This window comes from Oscarella lobularis, chromosome 1 (genome assembly GCF_947507565.1).
Source record: "Oscarella lobularis chromosome 1, ooOscLobu1.1, whole genome shotgun sequence".
NCBI classification, from domain to species: domain Eukaryota; kingdom Metazoa; phylum Porifera; class Homoscleromorpha; order Homosclerophorida; family Oscarellidae; genus Oscarella; species Oscarella lobularis.
Window position 1 is genome coordinate 4,985,847 of NC_089175.1, and position 13,847 is coordinate 4,999,693.

The following is a 13,847-nucleotide window of genomic DNA, read 5'->3' on the forward strand; positions in this document are numbered from 1 at the left end:
ATACAGTGTAGCTAAACATCACGCGCACGCGCAAACGTACTAAACTTTGAGTGTAAACAACGCGTTCAGGTTCAGACTCGGAGATGAGCGAACACTGCGAGAATCTGGCAGAGCTATTAGCTAGAATCAAAATTTCAGATGAGGATATGGAGCGCTTCGTGATTAGGGAAAGCATGACGTCTGCGATCCTCGAAGAAAAGCTCGCCTCTCCGAAAGTGTCACACGACGACAAGAAGCGCGCCTTTTTCGACGCAATTCTGAAATGTGGAATCCGCAGATCTGAACGCCTCAAAGCACTCGATGCACACAGTAGACAAGGTGAGTCAGTCCCGCTCCGCGTACACCATGCTGTCAGCTAGCCTGCTGGCTTCGTTTGTCGCATTTCGCGAGCATTCTACGTGCGGTTTCCGAAGCCTACTACATAAACTAGGCTAAGGTTTCGTAGTGTTTTCCGCCTTCAGACCACCCACGTCAGCCTCTGACGTCATGCAGACGCACCCGTAAGGTTCCCTCAAACTTTTAGCGAGTACAGAAAATTAGACTAATAGTCTATGAGAGCGTAATATGAGAAAGCATCGCAAGGGAGAGTGCTGTAGATCTCTTACATCGAATTTGATCTCCCCTCCCACGCAGGATAGCTCCACCCATTTTTCTTCATTCTTTTTCCGCAGTAACGTATGAGATACACTTTGAAAACGGCAGAGACGTTGAAGAGAAGACGATCAATTTACATTGTCGTAGAAGCCACTACGACACTCTGCAAGATGCAGCCAATGTGCAACGCATTAGCGACGCGTTGAATTTTTTAAAAATTCACGATACAATGACTGTGAAAGTTGAACGCCTAGAATGCAAATCTGAGGTATAGACCGTACAGAGGCCTTTAGTTGTTCTAACGACTCTAATAGCGTGGCAAGTTGAGGCTTCATGATGACGTTGATCCAAGCAAAATCTATTGTGCAAGGCTGTGCCTCTGCTCCTCGCGATCTGGCGTCGGCGCTCCAGACTGTCTCTGCTTCAGTACCCCGTATGTTGTATCTATCTAATCAGGCTTTAATCTTATTGCACTGCTTAGGAGCAAGTTGCAAAAAGCGAAATTGCCTTCTTTTCCGAGCATTGATGAAGTTTCTCCCTCTTGCAGTCCATCGGTCAGCAGGTTAGCGCTCTCTCACTCTACTCTGTCATAACTGTACCTGTATATCTTTCCATGGAGAAGAAGTGCCCATCTTTCTTCGTACTCTCGACTTGATTCTGGCTATGAAACCGATCGCGTCACAGGCATGAATTTGAATTCACACGTGACACCTGGTTATACTGTTAGCTCTCTATGATAGATCTCAGCAGCGAGAGGCACTCCGTCGCATCCACAACGAATCGTTCTCCATTTGAAGTAAAATTCCTTTCCTCGTGCTCTACGGACAATGATAGTCCGAGTCTGCTTTTTCTTGTCAACGGACAAAAAGTGGAGCTGATACGGCGTCTGACCAATCCCCGCCTAATTGGAGACGAAGGCGGTGAGTTGGTTTGCGCTCCCTTCAAAGTTAAAATACCGCCGGGTGCTGTGAGCTGCAAAAGCCGCCTTTCTCTTTCCGTGTTCTTCTCAGAAGATCCGGTTCAGTGTAGTAGAGAAGACGACACTTCCCATTTCGTCGTCATCGAACTTCTTCCACATGGAATGAGATTTGAGAAAGACGTTGTCATTGAACGTCAGCTGAAGCATCACTTCCAGCCCGGCAACAGCGGTTGCCCAAACGCTCGATTCACTTTCTTTTATGGTGCAGGGCTCTATCCAAATGAAATCTATGAGTACATGGGGACGCTGTGTAACGCTTCTCGTACAGACGTCTATCGTGAGATGACTCTGACATTAGAAAGCAACTTCGTTTCTCTCACATCCAAGTCTTTCTGTCAAATTTGCCTATTTTGGACTCTCGGCGAATTTTTTGCTTCTGTTGCACTATTTAGCAGGCGAACAGATTCTTTGCAAACGCGCTTAGAAGTTGAAGCGATTCTGTCCTGCACCTGTGAAGAAAATCTGGATGAAATCGAGACGCGTCAGAATAAAAAGGGGCTGACTACTTCAACAGAGCCATGGCGCTTTCGATGCAGAACCAAAGGCATTGCATGTCAGGAGTTGGTGATTTCTCTGGAAGATTCAGATGTTTGGAAATTTCTTCGTGATAGCCTCATCTTTACCGGCGGAGACCTTGAGAGTGTTGTCTCTGGCGATGGGTACCGGCGTTTGAACAAACACGGTCAACTGAAACGACGCGAAGGGCGATCCCTTTGCGACGAGGACGTTAGCTTTAATTTGCAGCTTCGACGAAAAGACGGAACAGAATTGGACAGAGACTGCGTCAGGCTGCCATTAGCACTCGAGCTACATTCTAAGCTCCAAGTGTCTTCTTCTTTTCAGCCACCAGTACGTCCTCCGTGGAGTACAGGTAAGCAATAAGATTGTTGCGTCTATCAGACCGAGGTCTTTGGCTGTAGATGAATGCAACGCCAATGACCTTGACGGCAGAAGTGAATTTTGCAACAGCGGTGGAAAGCGAAAGGGTCGCGTTGGCAAGAACGCTGAAGAGCTGGCTTACAAACAGTCGTTGCAGCAACCGCCAGAACGTAGGACCGGTGTTGACAGTCACTGTGGATGTTTGAAAGCCTTGTTTATATTAGAAACTGTACCATTGAAATTTGCATCAGCGGTGCGTGTCATGAAAGCTGCCGGTAGCAGTGCCTGTGAAAAGGAAGAGGAAAGATATCAACGTTCATCTAATGTTGTGGAGATAGATGAAAGACACGAGGCTGAGTCATCTGATGAAAAAATTGCGATTCCTACAGGTATGGGTAATGAAATTTAGTAGCTCAGTATGAAAGGTTGAGCTCTAGCCCGACTTTCTGTAGGAATTGTGATGAACTCAACAGTTTCTGACATTGCGTTACCCGTATCATTTGTAATTGAGTATGACGACCCAGCGCCTCAGAGTCATGAAGGTCGCACAGTCTTGCACTTGTATTATAGAGTGTTTCAAATAATTCTATTTAGTTTCAGGTGCTTCTATTGCAAAGCCACGAAGTTTGTCTTTAGAAAGAGGTTAGAACGTCAAGTTAGTTTTTTACTCTGGGATCTACTTAGACGCTTTTGTTCAGGTTCAGACATAAATTCTATGGGCTTGGCTGCATCAAGGTCTTTGGTCTGCGTTTCGCCTTCAGGTACTGTACACACGTTACAGCCACGGATAGTAGAGTGTACGTACACTCTAAAATCCGTAGTACAGCACAGAGAGCGTCTTCATTTGAGTTATTGTCGTATTCTAACAGACAATCAAAAATTTGATAAATTGAATAAGGAATTGCACAATTTGAATCCAAGACACAATCGAGGACTATCAAAACAAGAGTGGAACAACAGAGTGATCGGCACGTTTAAATCTACGTTTTCGCCCACTCGCGGTAAGTTTTCCTATTAGTTCTGGCATAATGAAACTGATTAAGTTTTTCAAAGATCAAATAGCAACGTCAAAGCATCTTGATATTGTCTCTGAAGTGGGGGCATCCAAATGGAATGAGATTGGTCGAGCACTGTTTAATTATTCGAGTGGTAAGGTTTGTGACATGGTTTCTCACCGTCGTGATTCCAAGGATTCTGAAAAACTGCTTGTCATTCTTGAGGAATGGGTCAACAAAGAAGAACACGCACACCTCAAACGGTTGCTTAGGGTTTGTGCCAAGGTAAATATTGATGGAGAGGTTGAAAGAAGATTTCAGAATATGAGTGAAGAGCAGGAGACTTTGCAATGATATTCTCGGTTAGTAGTGTTGGTACAGTAGCAAGCGCACTAAATTTAAAAATTTTATTTCCTAGTAGCTGCATGGTGCTAGACTAGTACATTGAATAAGACGTCACCAAAGAAGTTGGAAAAGGGTTCCATTCAAGCCTGCATCTAAAGTAATGTCTCCCTGCGATTCTCAGCCAGCATTGTAAGAATCTTTTTCAGTTTATCTATCATCTCCTTCTTATTAGCGTTTGGACTCCCCATGTGTCTTCGAAGGATATCCACTTCTGACATGGCACTTTTCATGACTGATGAATTCATTGAAGTCGCTGAACCAAAATCAGAGCCCGTGTCCTTAGACATTTTACCTAAACCAAGAGGTAAGTTAGCCAGTAGAAACAGAAGGCATTATGTTCCATAATCCTGATACAGATTACATATCAGTTTATCAATTATATGTATCACATGTTCAATATTGTATTTTTGCTAACTAGTACCTCGTGTCCGATTCATTTGTAGACCAAGGCTACCGGTATCAAGAGGCGGCTCATCTTCGTCATCATCATCTTCAATAACAATTTGTCTCAATAAAGCTTTAGACATCAACGCCTTCAACTCAATAAGCAATTCAGTTGTTGCCTCGCTGCTCTCTTTCACGCTATGAAAAATTTCTTTAATCCAAGTAAACATCAGACGTTGAGTCTCTACAATGAGTCAATGACCAGAAAAATTCTTAGTGGCAATGCACATGTGCTAACCCTCTGATTCGAGCTTGGTATAGTTTGCAACTTTTATAGGCAAAGAAGGTGATCGCCGACCTAATCCTACACACAGAAACGACAACTTGGGGATTTTTTGTATGTCTAGTTTCAAAGCGCGAGTAATCGTTGTTATAAGCGCTTTCATTAATTTACAGGAAATATTATAAGTCTACCTATATGTATACTGTACTCACCAGTCAGTCTCTCGCTTGGGATGCGCAACAGAGGGGCAGTTTGATTGCGCGTTGGCAAAGCAGGTCGGTCATCTCGCTAGCATAGCTATATACTACATTTTATTTACTTGTTACTATGCCTCCATACCTGTAGGAGGAATCACACTTTTTTCAGTATATTTTCTCGTTATTGCGTTGCTTTTTTCCATATAGCGATGTAGCCATCGCTTGATGTGGATCCGCTCGCAACGAGTCCACCTTGCATTGTGCACAAGGCCTTATCTCACACAGCTTCTAGCCTCCGGCGTTCATGTAGGCTTCGTTACATTATACAAATAAATTAATCTGCTCATAATAGATTTCAGCTTGACTGCAGGTTTATAAACTTCGCAACGATTCGATTATTGCCGATTTATTTGGCGGACAATTTAAATCCATGGTCACGTGCAAGAAATGTCAAAACGTAAGCACGCCCAGTTGTCTATATTATATATATATATATATATAGGTATATCTTCAAAGGTGTCAACTACGTTTGATCCTTTCCTTCACATTTCCGTGCCTTTACCGAAAGAAGAGACTCCCCTACAGGCGCTCTCTCCCTTGCGCGCGCCCCTCCCACTTTTTTCCAATTATGCAAAGGCTCAACGCACTTCAGACGAAGGCTAATTTTTGTAAAATTACAAAATCATCAAAGGAAAGTGGAAAAGGATATATGTAATGCGACTCCCCGGGGTTTAGACACCTTATAAAGGTCACATCAGACGCTTTGTTTGAGCATGTTCAACACAATGAAATATTTTGTTTACGCAACGACGTGTTTGACTGTCCAGTTTTCACTCTCTCAGAGCACAACTAAGCAAACAAAAGTGCAAACATTTCCTAAAAACTCAAACCGATGAAATGTAAAATCCTAATAATTCTAATTCTTCACTCGTATTCATAACCACGCCCACACAATTATATAGAGAAAGAATCTTCTTGGCTCCACGTTCCAGAAGAACAATATTAGGGGTCTATAGGTAAACGACGAGCGTTCTCACGGGGCTCTCGTCCGTCCCAACAAAGCACGCGTATTGTCCGCCGTCTGCGATGTCGGGCTTGTGAAGGACGCGCTTCGACGGCCCGTTTACACCGTCGACTTCTCCCGGCCCGTTGACGATTTCTTAATTTCCCATTGAAGCCACGCGGTCGTCGCTATTAGAGCGATTAGGCGAGTGATTCTCGTGTTTAGCGAGCGTTCGAGGTGACGAGACGGCTAGTTCTAGCTGCGCGTGCCATCGGGGTTCGCTCCGCGTCTCTTCGTCGTCTTCGTCTGTTCTCGTGCGGCAGAGCTTTCTTCGAGGTCGGAGGTGCAATCGTTTTGACGCGGAAGCGTCAGAGGTCGAGTTGTGGTCAGAGATAAATGTGTGTAGCCCGGATAGATGTCATCATCTCTGGTTTCACGTCACGTGGTCTTGCTGAAGCCCGCCACCAGTAAAATATCTCCTTCTACTGTGCTATACAGCCTTTATTCCGATTTTAATGCTGAAATTATATTTATATTTATCACAGACTAACTGAGACAGAACAGCCAACACGAACTTGAATTCGTTCAGGACAGCGTCGTCAATAATGATAAATGCTCAAGGTAAAAACATATCATGAAGCAGGTTGCTATTTGGAAAGACACTCGCAGCCACTAAAAAATTATTGATAATCACCTAAGCTCAGGCTCTAAATAACCATTTGAGGTGTGCGTTATTACAAACTAACAGTGTTCGATTTTGGGCGAGGCCTACAGCTGAGTGTCATGCAAGCCTACACCTCAGTTGATTCAGTTACAATATAATAAATGTTTTTTTGTGTTGCTTATTTAAGATAATGACAGCTAGTGGCCTTGACAGCTCAGTGTGAGGAGGTGGCGGCAATATTGCACCTCATCCAGTCGCTATTTGAACTTAATATCACTGCTAACAAGAACTTGTGTTACACTTCACTATTTTGATGATTTCTCTTGCTACACTTCACTACTTTTATGAATTCTCTTCTCAACCTCTCCAAGGATATTTACCTCAGCACAAACCCTAAGTAACCATTTGAGGCGTGCGTTCTCTCCTTCTTTCTTGACCCAATTCTCAAGAATAACAAGCAGTTTTTCAGAATCTTTAGCATCACGACGGTTGGAAACCATATTATCTACATAATCACTTGGACAATTGAACAATGCTCGGCCAATCTTATTCCACATAGATGCTCCAACTTCAGAGACAATATCAAGATCTTCCGGTATCACGATCGGATCTGTGAAAAACCAATTAAAGGCGTTACTGCTCTTTATCCCAATACTATCAATATTTCGTACCTTGTGTATACGTCGGCGAAACGAGGGCTGAAGACCTTGATACGACAAAGTCCGTAGAATTCGTATCTGTACTTCTAGAAGCACCTGAAACTACATAGCGAAAATTCATTTGAAATATCAGTAACTAAAGTCAGGACTAGCTTTTAACTTGTCGCTACCTCTTTGCTGAGCAGTAGCGAAAGATGAGAAAGAAGGATCACATGCTTGAACGGAAGCCGGAAGAGAAAGCCCTGTCTGTGAACCGAATGTATCATTCGTGTCATCTTGTGAAACAGCCTCTTGAGCCCCATCTTTTTCAAGCACAATGTTAAGAAGAAATAAGCAATGAGAACAAATGATTCATGCCACAAACCTGATAGTCTTGTCTGAGAAAACTCTGAAATAGTTGAAAAATTATCAGAATCGCTGCCTCTAGATTAGGATTGTTGCAGAAGAGGACAACGCATTGTTAGAAAAGCGACTGACCTGTACACGGACGACCGCTCATTGTCAAGCCACACTAGCACATCATCCCAGAGCAAATCTTCAGCATAGTACTTGTAGACGATTTTCACAGCCGGCTTAGAACTGATTGTTTTGGAGCGCTCGATAAAGCAGTCTTTGTCTAAATAATTAGGAAGACGGTCATTGTTCTCCACAACAGAAAGAAGTTCTTCGCCACTGAAGTGTTTCTTGGAAAGCAATGTAAAGTTTGCCGTGTCTTCTTCGCTTAGAGAAAATTCCAGTCGTTGCTTATCGGAGAAGGAGAGCTTTTGGCAGCAGAGACGTTTTCTATTGACAAAACTGAACTTTAAATTGTGCTCCAAATCTTCTTGAATTTTTCTCAAATTCTCCGGACAGCTACACGACGCTGCAATTCTTATATTCCAACTTTGTTTGCCGGCATAAACGCCAATTGGACGAACAAAAAAACTCATCACAACATTAAAGGAGCCAATTTTGACCACGCTACAATAACGACAGAAGGTTTTGGTAAACAGTTGTAAATAGCTGTCTTGCAAGTAAACGTCCATGATTCCTTTATACGAAAAATGACGACGTGAAGATTCAAGGCTCCCCATAAAATCATATGTTTCCAACGGATCCAAGCCTTCGCCGTAGAACAGACTATACAGAGTCTTAACACAATTCAAACCAGGTTTATAGTGACGTTTTAGCTCGTGTTTAAGTATCACCGGCTTAGCAAAAGCCGTTTTATGGGGCAAGAGCTCAATAACACCGACGTGGGCAGTTGCACCCCCAACGTTCACAGTTTTGTCTGAAATGAAGAGAGAGAGTCTAACGTCTAACGATGCTGTACTTGTTATCGCTCCAGGCGGAATTGTTAGTGAAATGCCCACAAATGGCAGAGCTAAGCTGCCACCTTCTACGCCAATTCGACTTGACACGGTTCCTTTCTGAAGGCAAGTCACAAGCTGCTCATTTACGTACAGGTGCAGATTCTCCGAAGTTGGCTCTACTGGTGCCCGAGTATCATCGTCAAAGGCATTGCTAAAACAAGAAATGCTAATACGGCGAAACAAAGATGCTTCTGTTCTTATACCTTTCGTTGCTTGAATACAAAGACGCCACCACTGACGTATCTATAGTTGATGTATAGGCGTGCAATATCATACCAAGCCTTTTCTGACCTTGATTAATTCTTGTTCTGCTTGCCTCTTCGGTTACGGATTCTCTAGATTGAAAGGAATGCTGCCATGCCGGGCGGTGTGGGTGAGTTCCAGATACGCAGCTAACGCCTGGTTCGGTTTCTGACGCGTTTCCGGTTCCGGTCCCATCACTCGCAATGCTTGCGCTCTCCAGCGTTGTAGTAGCAGCGCTTTCAACGCACAATCGAACGTCAGTCAACTCTCTCGTTGTCTTCTGATTTTGCTTTGCAGCGAAAGTCCCTAGTTCTGTTCCCATCCTTTCCAAACGCTTCATTTCGCTCTCAAGCTTTCGTTCAAGATTGTTTAGTCCGTTTGGAGTATTGCCATCACTAGCCATGTTTGGCTGGCTACTTCGTTGACGCTCATACCGACTTGTGACTTGCCTGGGCGCTGCAGAGATATCAAAACTGGGCGATGCCGGCATTGCCAAACTCTCTGCGAGCCGTAGCTCAGAAGATGAACGTTGTTTGTTCTGTCAAACGAGGCGGCGATCATCATAAAAGAATCGATAACTTTCTAATTCCTCTACCAATTCTCGAAACTCCTTTGCTGCAACTTTGTCTATCTGCTGCCGCACAACGCTTAGCTTTTTCTGCTGTAATTTGATCATTCCTGAGAGCAAAAAAAACTTTTGTTTCCCATTTACTCTACACGAAAAGCCTTGACTTACCTAATAGACTTTGCAAAGTACGGGAGTGGTTATTGGTACTTTCTTCTTCCACATTTTCCTTTGCTAAATCAATCAAAATGACGTTACAATAACGGAAAAGGCAAGATTCAGTGTACCTCGTGCACATACTGTCTTCGAAAGCGGTCTAATCGTTTTTGCTGGACGGTGTTTTGTCTCTACCAAGAAACCATCTTTTTCCTCAGCGTCCGCTTTTGGCAAATTTCCCGCTGATAGTGGTGTTTTAGAATCAAGCGAGGCGAAGAGACTTTGACGCGACGGCAGCTTTGCAGCAGTGGGCCATAAAAGGTCTAGACGGAGACCAAGAGCTCCTTCCTCTTTTTTAGTAGTGAGCGGAGGCGAGTCTGGCTCTTCGTAAACATGCGGTGACGATGTGCGTCTAAACGACAATCTCGACCTTTCCAAGCGTTTCGTTTTCAAACTTCTCCTCAAGACGATCCCAATGACGACAGTGACAACGACGACGGCGATTACCGTCAGAGCAACGATTGCACTTCTGGGCCCCTCTTGATCAGGAGCTACAAAAAAAGCGGCCCATTACTTATTGAATACAAATTTCACCTCGCCTACCTATCGTTGGTGCTTTTTTAGGACACAGACCGCTCAATGATATCAGCTTCCCGTCGCCAGTGCAGCCGAACTTCTCCTCGTGAAGACAGGACTGAAGCAGAGAGCGAAAAGACAAAGACTCAGCCGTGAATGTTAGTCTCGTTTCAAAAGCTGACATCGCTTCTCCTTCACTGCTCTTCTGGGGCAATTTAGAAGCAAGGCTGCATAGTTTCGCCGCTTGATGATGATGATGAGTCAGATTGTTCATAACGCACAAAGGTAGACTCTTCCCTTCGTAACGAACTATCACGCGATCTCCATCTGACCAAATCTGACTGTCCTCTACGTGCAGAAAAACCGTCATCATTATAATGGCATACCCGTTTATTTACCCACCTAACGGTGTCAACCGCGTTTTGACTGGAACGACGTCCGACCTCTGACTGACTTGTCCCATCGTTCCCACAGCCATTCCGTAGATCCGGTACGTCGTGCACGATCTCATGCCGGTGAACGTCAGAGAGAAGCTGCGCGGCCCAGCCTCTTTTCCTCGTGAAGACGAAGTAGAAGAATTGTAGTGAAACATGAACTTGTCTATGGGTTCCGATCCCTCTTGATAGAACCAAGTCAGTTTGAATGACGAATTGGTGATGTCGTCAGGCGGAAACATTAAATTTCCGGGAGGAATAACAATAGTCACTAAAGAAAAAAAACAAAAAGGTCACATACTATACATTAATATATTCTCTGTGTTCAGAGCGTGTTCAGATGAACTCACTAGCGTAACGTCTTAAAATAATCTACTGTAAAACACGGGCTCCCAATCCTTACATGGCTGAACTGTCAATCTGAATTGCGTAGAGATTGTGAAGTATGACGAGAAGAGCACGAATTGAAACGTCGTACTATCCAATGCACTTGCATTCCTGAGCGTGTACGTCACATTCTTATAGCCCGTCGACGTCCCAGTGACGATCTGATTGTACAACGTCGCAGTCCCGTCGGCTTCAAGTCGTTGCCATAACGCGGACGCCTGATTTTGCTTCCCGTAGAAATTCTCGAGCTGAGCCGAAAACTGCGCGTCCTGACCGACGTGAACCGACTCGTTTTGCGGTGGCGCGGAAATGATGGGAAACGCTAATTAAAATGATATCATCACATGACCCTTCCCCCATTCAAATGACGTCATTTGCTAAAAAATGACGTCATGTGCATGTCGAATAAATCTTACTGTAAACGACGAGAGTTCTTACGGGGCTTTCGTCCTTCCCAACAAAGCACGCGTATTGTCCGCCGTCTGCGATGTCGGGCTCGAGAAGGACGCGTTTGGACGGCCCGGTTATCCCGTCGACTTCTCCCGGCCCGATGACGATTTCTTTCCCATTGAACTTCCATCGAATCGTTCCTGTCGCCCCTACGCATTCGAAGACGACGTGATGACCCGATCCTTTCTCGACGCTGTTCGGATCTATGGAGATGTCGATAGCGTCGACGACGGCTGCGATAGACGGAAGAGAATTCGGGTTCAACAATTGCGTTGTCTTTGTTCGACTTGCCTGCGCTGTGGAACAGCAATGCGGTCGTCGCTATTAGAGCGATTAGGCGAGTTCGATCGGTTTTGCGGTGATTCTCGTGAGCAGTGCGGTTCGTTTTGGTGAGTGTTCGAGGTGACGAGACGGCCCCTGCGCGTGCCACGGTTCCCATCGGGGGTTCGCTCCGCGTCTCTTCGTCGTCTTCGTCTTTTCTCGTGCGAGAGAGAGATCGGAGGTGCAGTCGCTTTGACGCGGAAGCGTCAGAGGTGAAGTTGAGTTCTTGTGTCGTATTTATGTATTACAATGTCACAATGTGTAGCCCGGATACGTCGCCAACATGATCACCTGAACCAGAGACCAGAACAATCAAACATGCTCGACCAATCCTATTGATAAAACGTTTAATAAAAAACGCTTTCGCGTTTCTGCTTGGGTGCAGGAAGTAGGCGGTACCATACGTCGGAGGAACCATATCTATGGCCATATCCTGATGCTAAGTTATGTACCATATCCATATTATTACATCACAGATGCGGGGCAGAACGCGAGACGAAAAGAGACATGAACATGGATGCAGTACACAGTGCAGAAAGCGTCAGCATGCACGCCTCTAAGCTGGGCAGGCGACCCAGGACGCCGTCGCGCTGTGCAGAATCGAGTCGCCCCACGGATTTATCTTCAAGTCAAAACCGCAGTTGGTGACGTTCGCAGCCTTGGCGCTGACGCGAATATCTGTGGTGGAGCCGCTGTCAATTACAGTCAAGGCAGCGATGACATCGGGTGCCGAGGGAAAGCAACCGTCGAAGCTGATGCTGAACGTCTTGGGCCAGCAGGAGGTACCGTCTTTGCAGTATCCAGAATACTGCTTTCCAAGTTTACCTATAAAGCAAACGATGACGTTCAAAATCCTTTATTTTGAGGTTTCCCTTACAGGTACATATTGTTGCAACTTCTTGATAAGCGTAGGGCTTGTCATAACCTTGAGGCACACGTTAGAGAATCTGAGACGTGTATACTTTACTCTAAGCTTGCTTTTATTCAGAGCTTCAAATCCTTCAAGAACGATGGTGTTCGATTGGTCTCTAGCTAAGGCGAAGTAGCAGAAGAGACTCAGACAGCAAATTAGATCAAAGAGACGGTTCATTTCGGAGCTGGCAGAGAACGAAGAACAGCAGCAGTCTCTGGAGGCTCTCCTTTTTAACGTCTGCAGATTCAATTCTCACTCGCGGTGATGGTACAAGAAAAATGGACTCGGCGTCCTTAGAAACCGAATTAGCTTCGGAGCACCTCCAAAAGAGAATCTGGGTGGATCCAGAGCGATAATCCAATGACTCAAAGTGCAAAGTCTCGTTGAAATGGCTTCAATTCCAGCGATTAGGTGCGTTTTCGATGATAAGAGGTGATTGGGGCTCCCTTCGTTTTTCTCGTGTCGGCGAGATACGGATAGACTAGAACGAGGGATTGTTGTCGTCTCTAGAGACGCTCGAAGAGAGAGAGGTACACAAACGGCGTGCATTCTAATCAAACACACGTTTCCCTATAAAATAGATAGTATGTCCAAGTCTTACCAGAATTACTTGTAGGACGATTGCAACGAGTCTCTAGACTTTACAACTACAAGCTGACTCATGGAAGCAAGACTGAAGAAGAGAGACCATAGTACAGATGGCAATTTATCATTGTCCGTTGTGAACGTTACGTAGAAGAACCGTAATGGAAGTTGTTTATAGGTTCTGATCCCTCTTGATAGAACCACGTCAGTTTGAATTACAAATTGGTGATGGGGTTGGTGATGTAGTTACGCGAAAACATCAAATTTCCGGAAGGAATAGCAATAGTCACTAAGGAGAAAACAAAACGTCACATATATTATTATACTCTCTTTGTTCAGATTAGCGTTAGAGCGTGAATCGAAACGTCGTACATTATCCAATGCACTTGCATTCCTGAGCGTGTACGTCACATTCTTATAGCCCGTCGACGTCGATGATCTGAATGTACAACGTTGCAGACCTGTCTATGGATAGACGGAAGAGAATTCGGGTTCAACAATTGCGTTGTCTTTGTTCGACTTATAATCGCCTGCGCTGTGGAACAGCAACGCGGTCGTCGCTATTAGAGCGATTAGGCGAGTTCGAGCGGTGATTCTCGTTAGTTCGTTTTTAGCGAGCGTTCGAGGTGACGAGACGCCTGCGCGTGCCCTTCGTCGTCTTTCGAGGTCGGAGCTCCAGTATCTATGGTGCAATCTGGTGCAATCTACAATCCGTGGTGCAATCGTAGCCCGGATACGTGTCACCTTGTTCCCGGAACACCAGGGCCCAAATCCTTAGTAAATTCATCATACAGTATATCCTATTATGTGAAGAAAAGCTGCT

The 13,847-nt window shown here is 44.9% G+C and overlaps 2 protein-coding genes and 2 long non-coding RNA genes across 13 annotated transcripts; 1 reads left to right on the forward strand and 3 right to left on the reverse strand.

Annotated features, from left to right (window-relative positions):
- The first annotated feature begins 13 nt into the window (after positions 1-13).
- LOC136184959 (uncharacterized) lies at positions 14-5,494 on the forward strand. 9 transcript variants are annotated; one of them, XR_010669457.1, is made up of 21 exons: positions 15-318; positions 672-862; positions 909-1,027; positions 1,076-1,156; positions 1,217-1,278; positions 1,335-2,444; positions 2,494-2,622; positions 2,677-2,841; positions 2,905-2,994; positions 3,047-3,094; positions 3,151-3,213; positions 3,322-3,453; positions 3,506-3,809; positions 3,866-3,949; positions 3,999-4,156; positions 4,296-4,458; positions 4,514-4,633; positions 4,693-4,794; positions 4,865-5,022; positions 5,076-5,173; positions 5,219-5,493. XR_010669457.1 is itself a non-coding variant. In XM_065972003.1 (14 exons), exons 1-13 carry the CDS (start codon positions 84-86, stop codon positions 3,799-3,801), a joined length of 2,721 nt encoding a protein of 906 aa, XP_065828075.1. In that variant the 5' UTR covers positions 15-83; the 3' UTR covers positions 3,802-3,809; positions 3,866-3,982. The 9 variants fall into 9 exon arrangements, 2 of the variants coding, with proteins under 2 accessions (XP_065828075.1, XP_065828083.1); XR_010669463.1 differs by having other exon boundaries at positions 14-318; positions 3,053-3,094; positions 4,296-4,633; positions 5,219-5,494; XR_010669460.1 differs by having other exon boundaries at positions 3,869-3,949; positions 4,296-4,633; positions 5,219-5,494.
- Positions 3,841-6,108, reverse strand: LOC136185015 (uncharacterized). The gene is made up of 5 exons (XR_010669475.1): positions 4,859-6,108; positions 4,732-4,807; positions 4,535-4,600; positions 4,274-4,480; positions 3,841-4,144 (listed from the first exon to the last, which is right to left on the reverse strand). It is a non-coding gene; the product is annotated as an uncharacterized lncRNA (long non-coding RNA).
- A 123-nt stretch (positions 6,109-6,231) lies between these two features.
- On the reverse strand, positions 6,232-11,771 carry LOC136187715 (uncharacterized). 2 transcript variants are annotated; one of them, XM_065975393.1, is made up of 15 exons: positions 11,497-11,771; positions 11,172-11,438; positions 10,772-11,077; positions 10,337-10,639; positions 9,962-10,282; positions 9,490-9,909; positions 9,374-9,436; positions 9,233-9,315; positions 8,686-9,175; positions 8,598-8,637; positions 7,520-8,545; positions 7,407-7,465; positions 7,213-7,344; positions 7,055-7,144; positions 6,232-6,993 (listed from the first exon to the last, which is right to left on the reverse strand). In XM_065975393.1, exons 1-15 carry the CDS (start codon positions 11,642-11,644, stop codon positions 6,710-6,712), a joined length of 4,032 nt encoding a protein of 1,343 aa, XP_065831465.1. In that variant the 5' UTR covers positions 11,645-11,771; the 3' UTR covers positions 6,232-6,709. The 2 variants fall into 2 exon arrangements, with proteins under 2 accessions (XP_065831465.1, XP_065831471.1); XM_065975399.1 differs by lacking the exons at positions 11,172-11,438; positions 11,497-11,771 and having other exon boundaries at positions 10,719-10,854.
- Positions 11,772-11,980: 209 nt separating this feature from the next.
- Positions 11,981-13,734, reverse strand: LOC136187729 (uncharacterized). The gene is made up of 5 exons (XR_010669987.1): positions 13,397-13,734; positions 13,041-13,313; positions 12,505-12,989; positions 12,404-12,451; positions 11,981-12,351 (listed from the first exon to the last, which is right to left on the reverse strand). It is a non-coding gene; the product is annotated as an uncharacterized lncRNA (long non-coding RNA).
- Between the last annotated feature and the right edge of the window lie 113 nt (positions 13,735-13,847).

Bases quoted from the DNA above. Each gene is read 5' to 3' on its own strand.
- LOC136184959 (XM_065972003.1), top strand. From the start codon at position 84: ATGAGCGAACACTGCGAGAATCTGGCAGAGCTATTAGCTAGAATCAAA. The intron at 2,842-2,904 runs GTATGGGTAATG...GACTTTCTGTAG, and splicing joins AAAAATTGCGATTCCTACAG to GAATTGTGATGAACTCAACA. The intron at 3,214-3,321 runs GTACTGTACACA...GTATTCTAACAG, and splicing joins GGTCTGCGTTTCGCCTTCAG to ACAATCAAAAATTTGATAAA.
- LOC136187715 (XM_065975393.1), bottom strand. From the start codon at position 11,644: ATGGGAACCGTGGCACGCGCAGGGGCCGTCTCGTCACCTCGAACACTC. The intron at 9,316-9,373 runs GTAAGTCAAGGC...TTTTGCTCTCAG, and splicing joins TACTTTGCAAAGTCTATTAG to GAATGATCAAATTACAGCAG. The intron at 8,638-8,685 runs GTCAGAAAAGGC...CATCAACTATAG, and splicing joins CAGAACAAGAATTAATCAAG to ATACGTCAGTGGTGGCGTCT.